The 15,449-nt window shown below is 41.7% G+C and overlaps 1 protein-coding gene across 1 annotated transcript in view; it reads left to right on the top strand.

Annotated features, from left to right (window-relative positions):
* The window catches only part of RNF180 (ring finger protein 180), a 93,350-nt gene extending 85,696 nt beyond the window's left edge, over positions 1–7,654 (top strand). Inside the window, exon 7 of the mRNA XM_060235923.1 lies at positions 7,427–7,654. Coding sequence (XP_060091906.1) covers positions 7,427–7,626 — 200 coding nt within the window. The 3' untranslated portion in view covers positions 7,627–7,654. The remainder of the gene's footprint in view (positions 1–7,426) is intronic.
* The last annotated feature ends 7,795 nt before the right edge of the window (positions 7,655–15,449 follow it).

Raw genomic sequence — 15,449 nt, 5'->3', positions numbered from 1 at the left:
TTAGAAACTGCCTTTAGAGACCTTAAGGCTGCAGTCACTAGAGCAGTTCACATTGATACATTTGCATTACCTTTACAGATTTAAAGAGCACAATCAGACAACATCTGCCTTCTGTGACCCAGTTGTTGGCACCCCTCATTGCCTCACTTTGGAAGTGGTGCTGTCTAATGGATAGTTATCCTTTAGGAAAGGGAGTTCCTTTCCTAAATTTTAGAAAAACCAGTGGAAGGCAATGAAACAGTTCAAGGGAATGTTCCCTCTAAGCTGAGTTAGTGTGAGCTAGCTCACAAGTTTTAACTTATAGCTCAAACATGTTTGTCTTAACTCAGGGAAAATGGCCCCAAAGCAAACTAATTTATGTAGTAGCTCATAACTTTAATGCCAGTAGCTCACAAACTAGAATTTTAGCAACCAGTTAGTGCAGTAAAAGATAAAATGTCTTCTCTATTTTATGACTCTCAAACAGAATGAATCCTTGGTAGCTATACATTGCCATTCTTGATGCTTGTTTCACATGCACACAGACAACCAGAACTTACTTTACCAGTCATATAAATAGAACACATTTTCAGTTTTCCTGAAACATCAAAAGAGGCACTCATCATGCCTGTGAAGATGGTGTGATTTGTAGAGACCTTGGGGGACCTCTTTAGGAAGAAATAGTTGAGGAAACATGAAGAGAGGCTTCTCTCTGTATTCAAGTGACAAGGAGCTCTTAAAAGCCATTTAAGAAAAACATACCTTTTTCTGTTTTTATAGATTTTTTTAAAATGAACTCTCATCAACGGGTCAAAACGTTCTGTTCTGAAAGCTAGATGTCCAGCAATCATTTTGCACCTATTAAGCTTATGCTAGAAAATATACCTTACAAGTGTGATAATAATGGGTCATGCTACTCTTTCCTCCTGTGCTTCTCCTTTTCCTGAAAAGACAAAAAAGTGTTAGCCTCTATCACTGTTGAAATGTAAAGCTTTGTAGTTTATCAGAAGTTTCCTTTGGGCAAGCGAAGAAGATGAATGATCAGTTTGAGGCCTGGCCTGCTCACACCAGATAAGGAGAATCCCATATTTAGATTTCCCCCCTTATATTTGTTTAATCTGTTTATTGGAAATTTGTGTGTAGATGATAGATAGACAGATAGATAGACAGACAGACACTGCCATATCTTCAAAGGCTAAAACAAAACAATAACTAAGAAGTTGCAAACTAAAAGAATATAGATTGTTAGTTTAAACAAAAACATATCTGTAAACTAAGGAATTCAGTGCTAAGAATGCCAGCCTCCAGGAGGGACCTGGGGATACCCCAGAATTGCAGTGCATCTCCAGACTATAGACATCAATTCCCCTGGAGAAAATGGATGCTTTGGAGGATAGACTCTTATGACATTGTACCCCACTGATGTCTCTGCCCTCCCCAGGCTCCATCGCCAGATCTCTAGGCATTCCCCAACCTAGAGCTAGCAACCCTACCCCCACCCCCTGCCAGTGACCAGGAGGGAGACTAGGAGAAAACCATGTTTTCCATCAGTGACCAGGAGGGGCCTGGCAATCCTACTCGTAGAGCAAAATGCTTGTCACAAATTGTGATCCGCAGACCTCTCTCTTCTCTTTGTCTAGCAGAGTATCAGTCCACTTAAGCTCAATTCAAGCTGGAGGACATCATTCAGTAACTGAAATTAATTGCAGAAAGGGTGGAATAGAAATATAAATAAACAATAAAATTGTTTCTGGCTCTGTCATACTTGCAATGGTTCCAGGTAGCCATGTTAGTCCAAAGAAAAATTCAAAACAAGCCATGTAATATATTTTATATGGCCAACCCAGATATCATGAAATAGTGTGTAAACTTTCAAGTCTTTCAGAGCTTTACATCAGGCTAGAATGGGGGGAGGGGGAGAAGATGTTTCAGGTCATGATGTTGTGACCTCTTGGCTGCATCTTGTATGGGATATGCAGCTAGACTTGATTAGATAAGGTGAAGCTGGTGTCAAATTGCACCTTAGCTTTCTGGGATGAAAAACATGGCAACCTCCATTTTGTAAAATATGTTTAAAAAGTAATTGATCATATGTCTTTCTAACGCCAAAAGATACATGCATCCCTTGAAAGATCAAAAGCAAAGGATATATGGTAGGCATTATACTAACTAGAGATAGGGACAAACAGGCACAATTGAGGTTTGTTTCAGTTTGAGGGGCCGAACGAAGCACAAACCTTCTTGAATCTTCCTGTTTACCAAACTGGTTCATTTTGTGAGGTTTCTGATATAGTAGAACAGCTCCCTTGCAGGCTATAGATGCCAAACTCACAACAAGTCACCAGCTTGACTCTCCTCTACCTGTCCTCCAAGTGTAGTGAGGATTGGATTTAGGAGCTGAGTTACAGCCTCCTCAAGCAGGTGGCTCTAGGAAAGTGCTAGTTACAAAGCCCAGTGGGAGGATCTTCAGCCAAGGAATCAATGAAGCATGAGCAGAAGGACAGGTGCCTCAGAACCCTCAGTAACACACCAAATACCCCCAACCCTGCTGTTCACCCTGAGGAATGATTTCCAGTTCCCTTCACTCTCTTTCTTTAACTGCTGCATGGCATACCTGCTGCTGATGGAAGAAATGGCTGCATGTGAACTAGGGGTTTATATATAATTCTGCTCCCATAGAGCTGAATGGGATCTCTCTTACTGGCAGGCACCATTGCCTGTCAAGCTGTGTAGGGGCACTTATTGGTGTTTCCATGTCTGTAGAAGTCCACCACCTCCTGTTGCTTTGACAACTGTAACTGATCTGCACCAGTGTGTCTGTCATGGACACCACCACAAACTGTCCGCGCCTCCAAAAACCATGTGGAGGGCCATGGAAGATGAGATTGCACAGACTTTGGCTCACAACCCACTCAACAGTTTTCAGTTTTCATTGTGAATTTAGGTTCATGAGCTGATTCATACCAATCCCTAATACTAACAAAACTGAAGATTTGTTTTAGATGATTAGTTTTAGATTGTTGTTAGGGCTGCCAATCTCCAGGTGGCACCTGGAAATCTCTTACTATTACAATTGATCTGCAGACAGCTAGGATCAGTTCCCTTGAAGAAAATGGCTGCTTTGGAGGGTAAACTGTATGGCATTATATCCTGCTGAGATCCCTCCCCAAGCTCCATCCCCAAAATCTCCTGCCCCTTTCTCTTCCAAATGTTAGAATTTTCATAGAATCATAGAGTTGGAAGTGACCTCCAGGGTCATCTAGTCCAACCCCCTGCACAAAGCAAGAAAACCACAAAGAGAGCCAGTTTGGTGTAGTGGTTAAGTGTGAGGACTCTTATCTGGGAGAACTGGGTTTGATTCCTCACTCCTCCATTTACAGCTGCTGGAATGGCCTTGGGTCAGCCATAGCTCTGGCAGAGGTTGTCCTTGAAAGGGCAGCTGCTGTGAGAGCCCTCTCCAGCCCCACCCACCTCACAGGGTGACTGTTGTGGGGGAGGAAGGTAAAGGAGATTGTGAGCCGCTCTGAGACTCTTCAGAGTGGAGGGCGAGATATAAATCCAATATCATCATCATCATCATCATCATCATCATAATCACAAGTACCTCCACTTGGAGGAAAATCACATGTACCTCTCATTATCTGCCTAAGTTCACAGAATCAGCATTACTGTCAGATGGCTAACTAGCCTCTGTCTTAAAATCATCCAAAGAAGGAGAGCCCACCACCTCACCTGTTCCACTGAGGAACCATTCTGTCAGGGAGTTCTTACTAATGTTTAGCTGAAAACTCTTTTGATTTAATTTCAACCTGTTGCCTCTGGTCCAATTTTCTAGGGCAACACCAACCAACTCTGCATCATATGATAGCCCCACAAGTACTGCCCCATAGCACAGAGTGTTAAAGCTGCAGTACTGCAGTCCTAAGCTCTGCTCATGACAGAGTTCGATCCCCAGTGGAAGCTGAGTTTTCATGTAGCCAGCTCGAGGTTGACTCCGCCTTCCATCCTTCTGAGGTCGATAAAATGAGTACCCAGCTTGCTGGGGGGAAAGTGTAGATGACTGGAGAAGGCAATGCCAAACCACCCTGTAAAAAATTCTGCTGTAAAATCATTGTGAAAGCAGAGTCACCCCAGAGTTGGAAACGACTGATGCTTGCACAGGGGATCTTTCCTTTCCCAAGTACTGGAAGATGATGATCATATCACCTCTCAGTCATCTCTTCTCCAGAATAAACATATCCAGTTCCTTCAACCTTTCCTCACAGGACTTGGTCTCCAGTCTCCTCACCATCTTTGTTGCTCTCCTCTGGACATGTTCCAGCTTTTCTATACCCTTCTTAAATGGTGATGCCCAAAACTGAACACAGTACTCTAGGTGAGCAGCGTAAGCAATACTCTTCAAGGATCCCCATGGCAGAGAGTGGTAAGCTGCAGTACTGCAGTCCAAGATTTGCTCATGACCTGAGTTCGATTCCAGTGCAAGCTGGGTTCAGGTAGCCGGCTCAAGGTAGACTCAGCCTTCCATCCTTTCAAGGTCAGTAAAATGAGTACCCAACTTGTTGGGGGTAAGGTGTAGATGACTGGGGAAGGCAATGTCAAACCATCCCGTAAAAAGTCTGCCATGAAAATGTCATGATGCAACATCACCTCAGAGTTGGAAACAACTGGTGCTTACCTTTACCTTTTTAAAGCAATACTATCACTTTGCGTGTTCTGGACACTATACTTCTGCTGCCCCAAATTGCATTTGCCTTTTTAGCTACCGCATCACACTGCTGACATATTCAGTGTATGGTCCACTAAATCCTTTTTGCCCAAACTAACTTTTGCCCAGACAAGTCTCCCTCATCCTATAATTACGCTAATAATTTTTCCTATCTAAATGCAGAACTTTACATTTATCCCTGTTATTTGTTTTAGCCCAGTTTTCCAGCCTGTCAAGACCATCGTGTATCTTGACTTTGTCTTCTTCTGTATTTGCTACACTCCCTATTTAGTATCATCTGCAAATTTAATAAGCATTCCTTCATCCAAATCATTTATAAAGATTTTTCAATACATGCATGACATTCTAATATTCCCTAAATAATTACTTTGCTTGTTTTACTTTTGGTTAAACATTCATTTTGCTCCACAGTTTAGGATCCAGCTTTGCAAGAAGTTGGTTACTAGAATGAATTTAATCTTGTTAAACACTAACCCCAGCTTCCTTGATGTCTCCAACCTGCACTTGGACTGAATAAACAACAGGAAAAGTAAGCATGCAGCAAAATCAGTATGGAAGTCTATACAACTTCTTTACTGCTTATATGGTATCTTAGGTTAAAGTAAGACCCCCGTGCTTTTGATGCGTAAATGAATTTGTAGAAGTTTTGCTCATGGGATACATCTCAGTCTTTTGATTTATCATTGGATTTACTCAGTGGGGGCCATCCGTGGGGCTCAGGTGGGCAAAACTGGGTCAAATGTTTTGATAATGCAGCATGAGATATATTTCTATGAATTTCCGCAGCAAGAACAATTACAGTAATAAAACATCTATTCTTGAATGTAAAATGATTACATTACAAAGTCTAATCCATGGTAAATCTAATGCAGATTTGCTTAAAGTAAATCACATAGAGATAAAATCAGGCATTACATCTATTCATCTAAATCTTCTCAACTGAAGTGACTTAGCTAGTCACAACTAATGTCACTAAATGTTTGCATAATTATGCTATGATTAGTGATTACAAGATGATTCAAAGTTGTTGATGCAAAAGTGGCCCTGTGGCATATTGTGTTATATTTGCTATAAGAGTGGAAATAAATACAAGTGAATCGCATGTAGCCAACTTGATTAGGGTCCTCTGGAGAGCATGCTGCATACTGAAGATTTAGGTGTGGAAAGCAAATAGTTTTCACCCCAGTGGCAGAGCTTTGGCAGTTACACATTTATTTCTAACATGAGAATCAGATAAAATAAAAACCAGGTGTTCATTCTGGAGCAATGTTTTGAAGGCTAAAAGAGACTAAAAGAATGCTTTAAAAACTTTTGAAAGTTGATGTAAATTTGGACTGTGGGTTTTCTTTTTCAGTTTTTCTTGGGCTGTGGGCTTTCTTTTTCAAAGATTGCTTTAAAACTTTTGAAAATTGATGTAAATTTGGGCTGTGGGCTTTCTTTTTCAATTAAATTTTTATAGATAAATCCAACAGTAGAAGAGATACTGATAATGCAGAATTCTCTCTCTATTTTGGGTGAATGTTTATTGTGAAACTGGTTTGACAGTCAAATTGAGACAGACAAACATAAATCTATTTTGCATAAATTTTAGAGTTAGCATTTAGCATCTGCAGATAACTGACAATTTTTCATTCTCAAAGTAGAAAAGAGTGTTTGGGTATAACGTTAACTGGTATTTTAATTGAACTGCACAGGGACTTTTTATTTTGCATTTTAGGTGTTACAGCTTGCTTTATGTTTGTTTGGAGTATGTTTTATCCCATCCCCACCCTTCAGAGTAAAGTATGATCCAAATATAAGTTGATTATATCTGCAGTGCAAAACATTTTACCTTGGAATTCTTTTTTTTTACCGTGTATTACAAGAAAGGTCACATTTTAAATCAGAAGGAAGGTAAAGACAGGGAATTATCATCCCATAATTTACTGTACTTGTACCAGGGTCATGATGCAGAGGCAAGCAATGGCAAACTACCACTGAATGTCTCTTGCCTTGAAAACCCCATAGGATTGCCGTAAATCAGCTGTGACTTGACGGCACTTTCCACCGCCACACCAATTTAATGAACAGTAGCATGAACAATAAAAGACCTGGCTACTGGAAAGAGTTTTTATGATGGGGTAGGTGATCTTAAACTAGGATAACTGAGAAGGCATACTCACGGATGGGACTCCTCCAGGGATCCCTCACTCAGCTAGATGCAGTCACACTCTCCAAACCTGGGAAAGAGGTGAGCTGAGAGTGACACAAAATTAATTCTGCCCTGCATGAGATAAAGCAGAGAGGGAAACTAAGCCCTGTAGTAGAGAATGGGGACTGGATAGTTGTTCGTTTTCTCTCTTCTCTCTTCTGGCCTGACAGCACTCTGCCTCCATCTGCCCACATAGACTAAAAGCTTCGCTGAATCCATGGTTTTGTGCTTTCTGAGACTCAGCACAATTCCCATCAGAAGGACGTGGACTTTGTGCTTCTCAAATATCAGTGCTGTAGCACAGTTTGTAATCCTCATACATGTCACTAGATAAACTGTAATGGCTTTCATACAGGCATATGGCACTCATTATGTAGCTGACTACCTGCACACCATCTTATTACGTGCATACTGCTTTCCTCTTTTGTTCCTTTTTCCAGGCAGCTAAAACAATGAGATTAATAAAGATATGAACAAAACTGCTGTCTTTTAAACAGAATTCTGACCACGCTGTGAAATTGCTTCTGCAGGCTTTCAGAGGAGCACAGATTCCTTTACACGAAGGCATTTCCCTCATGCTGCACACAGGATGGATTATATGGACTTTGAGGATGATATCCGAGGATGGCGGTTTGACATGGACATGGTGATAATCTACATTTATTCTGTCAACTGGGTCATTGGATTCATTGTCTTTTGTTTTCTCTGCTATTTTTTCTTTCCCTTTTAAGGTCTTGCATTTTTTTTCTTTTTTAAAATCTCACTCTTCTTGCAAGACAACAAATGTACCCAGACAGAAAGAATTCATGAGATTTGAGGCTTGCTGTGTAAAATTGACTGGACTATATAGCAAGTATAACTCAGAGTCCACTTTTCTAATCACTTGACTTTTCTGTTGTAAGTAGGCTGTGTATTGGAACTTTGTTCAAACTGTTATGTGAAGAATCACTTGTATGTAGAAAAGAATTGTCAGATTACTTTTTTATGATAGCTGTTTTATGATAAGGTGGCAAATAGTTTGCTGATCCACACTTTCTTTTTGTTATTGGTAAACTGCACATAAAACAGAGTCATATTCATCAGTAAATGGCTTCACCCTCAAATGCATGAATCAGCCATTACGAATCAAAGACCACACACAACTCTTTCATATCACCTCAAGCACAGTGTTTTTCAGTGGAGGCAATTCACATATATGTTCAATGAGTAGAGATGGTCATAAACTGATCCACAAATCATTATTCATGTACAAATTGGGCTGATTCATGGTTTGTTCCAAATCAGTTTGGCCCTTGGTGATTCATTTGTTTTGTTTTTGTGGTTCGTTTTTCCAGGCAGCCTGGCACTGATACAACCAATTCCTGTGCAAAACTGAGGATGGGTTTCTGGGAGCCCTAGAAATACCCATAGCAGTTGTCCATATCTTGATTGGCAGCTCTAGGAGCCAATCATGGAGCTCCCATTCTGCTCTATGGGAGCAGAAACCTTGACTTAACTGCTTTCATTTCGCAGCATGAAGAGAGAAGAATTACTTGTCATGAGAGCTGAAGCTGAGCTTTCCTGGGGGCACCTGCTTTGGGGGGCTATAATTCAGACATTCCAAGTCCAGTCTTTGCCAAACTTGGAGGCCAGGTGGAGGGGAGCCTACTGGAGACTACCAGTGAATTTTATACCTCCTGAACCAAATGAACTATCAAGTGGTTTGGGCAACCGTATGAACTGACATGGACCATCATTTCCCCAGTTTGTGCCCATCCCTAGCAATGAGTCATCAAATGGTGACATTAGATATTAAGTGATTTATTTGCATGTGTGAATCTGCCCAATGATGGGTCCTTTGCCAGCACTACAGAGTAAAGCTACTTGCCTTTTATTGTAAAGTCCATTTAGCTCAGATTCATAAATGCAGAATTCTGACAAATTGCATGTGTGAATGAGCAATCTCAGAGCAGGTACCCAGTCCTTATTTCTTGCATTGCCTCAGCTACAAAACTTTTCAGTGGAGTCTGTTCACAGTCAGCTGAGTCATCAAGTGTTGATAAATCAAGTAATCTACATGCATGGATGAATTAACCTTAGAAGTACTGACATACAAAAATAAACTGAAAATATAGCAGAGATACATGGCCGAGCTCCTTCCAATACACACCACCACAATATATACCAATGAAAAATGTTGTAAGATGAGTAGATCATTATTAGGCTTCCTAATCATCGTCAATCCAAGTATTTTAATTATATTCATATGTGTAAGTCATATGATAGGTATAGATAGGCTCCCAAGTCCAGAACTTTGCCATTTTTGCAGAAACCTCTGCCCTGAACCAAAGCTAACAATTTTTAATTAGTATGATCTTCAACATTTTTAGCATACTTAAAATCAGTTTTTCTCACCTAGGGCTTAGATTATTTTTTCCCTCCATTTCAAATTGATTATTCAGCTGTTCCTGGCTCAGCATTAAGAGGAAAATAAAATACATTTTCATCCAAATTGTACTTGCACATGGGAGCTTTTTTTAAAAAATGGAAAAACTATAAAGAAATTATAGCAAGTAATACTTTACTTGTCCAGCTATTTTTAATCATTGTTCCAAACAAACAAGCAAAATTTTATAATTTAAATCTATTATAAGGGTATAATTACTGTTTGTTTGTAATGAAATTTCAAAGTATATCCACTTGTGGAATCCCACAACCTATGAATACCCAAAATATATTTTTCATCATGTTAGTATAAAATGATATAAAAAGGACCTTGTTGGGCGCTAGGAGCCAAGCAAAGAGATAACGCAGCTTTGGTTGCCAGGGCAACTGTAAGGGAAGGACCCCAGCCACCAGAATTAGCCAGGAGGTGGACCACATCTGAGTTGCCAAGGCAGGGAGGATGGTTCCATGGGTAACAGAAGTTATTGACATCATGCTGGAGTGAGGAGAACTACCAAGACCATGTTCACCCAGTTTTCCCCTTGCAGTTGAAAGCTCTGAGAGCAGCATAGTGAGATGTGTACTAATAGGGATTCATCTCAGTTTATGCAGTGGACAATAAACTGCTCCACAATCTAGTGGGCTGACATCAGGAAGTGTAAACAGAGTAGATGAGAACTATATAAGGACATCATACAGCCGGACATTCCCTTTAAAGGAGGGGTATTGGACCAGCCAGTACTCTCTTTTGTAGCTCACAAAGTTGACAGCCATGTAGATATTAAAGCATTCTTTTTTACATTTGAATGGACAACATGGAGAGCTTAAAATTCATAGCAGTCTAAAATTCAGTGGGTTTGGACTCTTGCTCCAACATGACAGGAGGGGGCCAAACTGTGTTTTAAATTCTCACTCTGCAGGACACCGGTGATTATGACTAACTGAAAAAAGGTTTCTGTTCACTTCTCTTTATAGAGGCCACTACAGCATTTCCTCAATCCACATGTGGGCTAGCCATCAAAGATCCACCACTATACAGGTCAACATTCTGGACCACATATTTTGTCCATTCATGTTTCATTAATTCTTTTTTTCTGTCCTTCCCAAGCTTCCAGGATAGAATGGAATCTTGGCTTCAATCAATTTGACTGTTTTACTTGTGCAGCAATCTATAGGACTAGGTCTGTAATTATTATAGATGTAATGAATTCATTTGTTAACTTGAATCACAGAAGGGATCTCCAGGGTCATCTAGTCCAACCCCCTGCACAATGCAGGAAACTCACAAACACTTCCCGCTAAATTCACAGGATCTTCATTGATGTCAGATGGACATCTAGCCTCTGTTCAAAAACCAACAAGGAAGGAGAGCCCACCACCTCCCGAGGAAGCCTGTTCCACTGAGCAATCGTTCGAACTGTCAGGAAGTTCTTCCTAATGTTGAGCTGGAAACTCTTTTAATTTAATTTAATTTCAACCTATTGGTTCTGGTCCTACCTTCTGGGGCCACAGAAAACAATTCCACACCGTGACAGCTCTTCAAGTACTTGAAGATGATGATCATATTGCCTCTCAGCTGCCTCCTCTCCAGGCTAAACATCCCCAGCTCCCTCAACCTTTCCTCATAGGACATAGTCTCCAGACCCCTCACTATCTTCGTCGCCCTCCTCTGGACCTGTTCCAGCTTGTCTATATCCTTCTTAAAATGTGGTGCCCAAAACTGAACACAATACTCCAGGTGAGGTCTTACCAGAGCAGAGTAAAGCGATACCATCACATCAAGTGATCTGGACACTATACTTCTGCTGATACAGCCCAAAATTGCATTTGCCTTTTTAGCCATCGCATCACACTGTTGACTCATATTCTCAGCATATGATCCACTAAGACCTCTAGATCCTTTTCGCACATACTACTGCTAAGACAAGTCTCCCCCATCCTATAACCATGCATTGGATTTTTCCTGCCTAAATGCAGAACTTTACATTTATCCGTGTTAAAATTCATTCTATTGGCTTTAGTCCAGTTTTCCAGCCTGTCAAGGTCATCCTGTATCCTGTTTCTGTCTTCCACTATATTTGCAACCCCTCCCAATTTAGTATCATCGGCAAATTTAATAAGCATTCCCTCTATTCCTTCATCCAAATCATTTATAAAGATGTTGAACAAAACAGGTCGCAGGACAGATCCTTGAGGCACTCCACTTGTCACTCATCTCCAAGAGGATGAGGATCCATTCACAAGCACTCTTTGGGTGTGATCTGTCAACCAGTTACAGATCCACCTCTCTCTCGCTCTCTCGGCTTGACTTCGCGAACGAAGATGTTAGATCAGGCCAGTGGCCCATCCAGTCCAACACTCTGTGTTACACAGTGGCAAATTTTTATATATATATATATATATATATATATACACACACACACACACGCACACACACACACACACACACACTGTGGCTAATAGCCACTGATGGACCTCTGCTCCATATTTTTATCTAAAACCCTCTTGAAGGTGGCTATGCTTAAATCGCCATAGGGAATAACAGAGTTCCCAGCAGACATTTCCCTCCCCTCCCCCCGCTTTCTGACGACCCTGAAGCGGGGGGAGGGTCTCCAAACCGGGGGATCCCCTGCCCCCACCTGGGGATTGGCAATCCTAGTCTTAAAAGATACACTTCGCATAAAATTAAATGAACACTCACCAGCTCATTTTGTCCTTGGTATGGTAGGTGTGATTTTACAAGGTGCTACTACAGATTTGGTAAAGAACACAAATTACAGATCAAAGATATTGCTACAGCTGCTTTATTTGCTCCAAATTTTGCCAATTTTGCCTGGGTTTGGGCCATTTTGTGACACAATGTTGAGGTCATTCACCTGTTCCAACATAGCTTCTCTTATGTTAACATAAGAACGTAAGAGAAGCCATGTTGGATCAGGCCAATGGCCCATCCAGTCCAACACTCTGTGTCACACAGTGGCCAAAAATTTTTTATATATATATATATATACATACACACACACACACACTGTGGCTAATAGCCACTGATGGACCTGTGCTCCATATTTTTATCTAAACCCCACTTGAAGGTGGCCATGCTTGTGGCCACCACCACCTCCTGTGGCAGTGAATTCCACATGTTAATCACCCTTTGGGTGAAGAAGTACTTCCTTTTATCCGTTTTAACCTGTCTGCTTAGCAATTTCATCAAATGCCCACGAGTTCTTGTATTGTGAGAAAGGGAGAAAAGTACCTCTTTCTCTACTTTCTCCATCCCATGCATTATCTTGTAAACCTCTATCATGTCACCCCGCAGTCGACGTTTCTCCAAGCTAAAGAATCCCAAGCGTTTCAACCTTTCTTCATAGGGAAAGTGTTCCAGCCCTTTAATCATTCTAGTTGCCCTTTTCTGGACTTTCTCCAATGCTATAATATCCTTTTTGAGGTGCGGCGACCAGAACTGCACACAGTACTCCAAATGAGACCGCACCATCGATTTATACAGGGGCATTATGATACTGGCTGATTTGTTTTCAATTCCCTTCCTAATAATTCCCAGCATGGCATTGGCATTTTTTATTGCAAACGCACACTGTCTTGACATTTTCAGTGAGTTATCTACCACGACCCCAAGATCTTTCTCTTGGTCAGTCTCTGCCAGTTCACACCCCATCAACTTGTATTCGTAGCTGGGATTCTTGGCCCCAATGTGCATTACTTTGCACTTGGCCACACTGAACTGCATCTGCCACGTTGACGCCCACTCACCCAGCCTCAACAGGTCCCTTTGGAGTTCCTCACAATCCTCTCTGGTTCTCACCACCCTGAACAATTTAGTGTCATCCGCAAACTTGGCCACTTCACTGCTCACTCCCAACTCTAAGTCATTTATGAACAAGTTAAAGAGCATGGGACCCAGTACCGAGCCCTGCGGCACCCCACTGCTTACCGTCCTCCATTGCGAAGACTGCCCATTTATACTCACTCTCTGCTTCCTATTACTCAGCCAGTTTTTGATCCACAAGAGGACCTGTCCTTTTACTCCATGACTCTCAAGCTTTCTAAGGAGCCTTTGATGAGGAACTTTATCAAATGCTTTCTGGAAGTTAAGGTAAACAACATCTATCTGGTCTCCTTTGTCCACATGTTTGTTCACCCCCTCAAAGAAATGTAACAGTTTAGTGAGGCAAGATCTTCCCTTACAGAACCCATGCTGAGTCTTCCTCAATAACCCGTGTTCATCAATGTGCCTACTCATTCTGTCCTTGATAATGGTTTCTACCAACTTTCCCGGTATTGAAGTCAGACTGACTGGCCTGTAATTTCCCGGATCTCCTCTGGAACCCTTTTTAAAGATGAGGGTGACATTTGCTACCTTCCAGTCCTCAGGAACGGAGGCAGATTTCAATGAAAGATTACAGATTTTTGTCAAAAGATCCACAAGTTCAACTTTGAGTTCTTTCAGAACTCTCGGATGTATGCCATCCGGACCCGGTGACTTATTAGTTTTTAATTTGTCTATCAGTTGTAGGACCTCCTCTTTTGTCACCTCAATCTGACTCAGGTCTTTCAACACCCCTTCCAAAATTAGTGGTTCTGGGGTGGGCAAAAAGTTCTCATCTTCCACAGTGAAGACGGAGGCAAAAAATGCATTCAGCTTCTCAGCCATTTCCCTATCCTCCTTCAGTAATCCTTTTACCCCATGGTCATCCAAGGGCCCCACTGCCTCCCTGCCTGGTTTCCTACTTCTAATATATTTGAAGAAATTTTTATTGTTGGTCTTTATGTTTTTTGTAATATGCTCCTCATAGTCCCTTTTTGCCTGCCTGATCACAGTCTTGCATTTGATTTGCCACAGCCTGTGTTCCCTTTTACTAATCTCACTTGGACTGGTTTTCCACCACTTAAAGGAGTCCTTCTTACCTTTTACAGCTTCCATTACTTTGTTTGTTAACCATGCAGGCCTTTTCTTATGCCTGTTTGTGCCTTTCCTAACTTGTGTATGTATTTTATATGTTCTTATGTCTGGAGCATACAAAAAATGCTAAATTCTGAGATAACATTGTTTAAGTATTGCACTTTAAGCTATGAGTTATAAAAATCTGATTTCTTTTCAAACAAATTTCTTGAGTGGGTCTGTGTTTTTTTAGAATGGGTAAATACTATTTATTCCAAGTAAACAAATTTTACTAAATGCACGATTACTTTTGTATACATTTTTTGTGTATAAAGTGCTGTCAAGTCACAGCCGATTTGTGGTGATCCCTGCAAGGGGCTTTATCATAGAATCATAGAGATGAAAGGGGCCATACAGGCCATCTAGTCCAACCCCCTGCTCAATGCAGAATCAGCCTAGAGCATCCCAGACAAGTGTTCATCCAGCCTCTACTTAAAGACTGCCAGTGAAGGAGAGCCTCCCACAGTAGCTGAATCCACTGTTGAACAACTCTTACTGTGAAAAAGTTTTTCTTAATATCCTGCTGGTATCTTCCAACCTTAATTTAGACCCATTGTTGTGGGTCCTATCCTCTGCTGCCCACGGGAACAGCTCCCTGCCCTCCTCTAAGTGACAGCTCTACAAATACTTAAAGAGAGTAATTGTGTGCCTCCAGGCACAGCACTAGGGGTTCCAGTGTCCCAGGCCAAACAGCGTGCCTCCGCCCCTTTGCAGTGTTACTGTCACGTGTGCTTCACACAATCGCTCAACCTGCCTTTCTCCCACTTTAAAGGGAGGCGGGAAGAGGCCATGTTCTTCTTTCTTGTGAAGAAAGAGGGAGGTGGCCTCATTTCTGGGTCCCTCTGAAGCGGCAGAGGGCCAGGCAAAGGGACAGCACAGGCCGTACATTCTTTCTTTGAGAACGCGTGGCTCGGCACACCCCCACCCCTTGCCTGGCCCTCTGCCACTTCAGAGGAACCCAGAAACAAGGCTGTCTCCCTCTTTCTTCACAAGAAAGAAGGACGTTGCCTCTTCTCGGCTTCCTTTGAAGCAGCAGAGGGGCAGGCAGGAGCATGCTGAGCCGCGGGTTCTCAAAGAAAGAATGTGCAGCCTGTGCCCACTCCTTGTCTGGCCCTCCCCTGCTTCAAAGGAAGCTGGGAAGAGGCCACCTCCTTCTTTCTTGCCTCTTCCTG

This window comes from Heteronotia binoei, chromosome 4 (genome assembly GCF_032191835.1).
Source record: "Heteronotia binoei isolate CCM8104 ecotype False Entrance Well chromosome 4, APGP_CSIRO_Hbin_v1, whole genome shotgun sequence".
Taxonomy (NCBI): Eukaryota; Metazoa; Chordata; class Lepidosauria; order Squamata; family Gekkonidae; genus Heteronotia; species Heteronotia binoei.
This window is presented reverse-complemented; position numbering and strand designations above follow the sequence as displayed.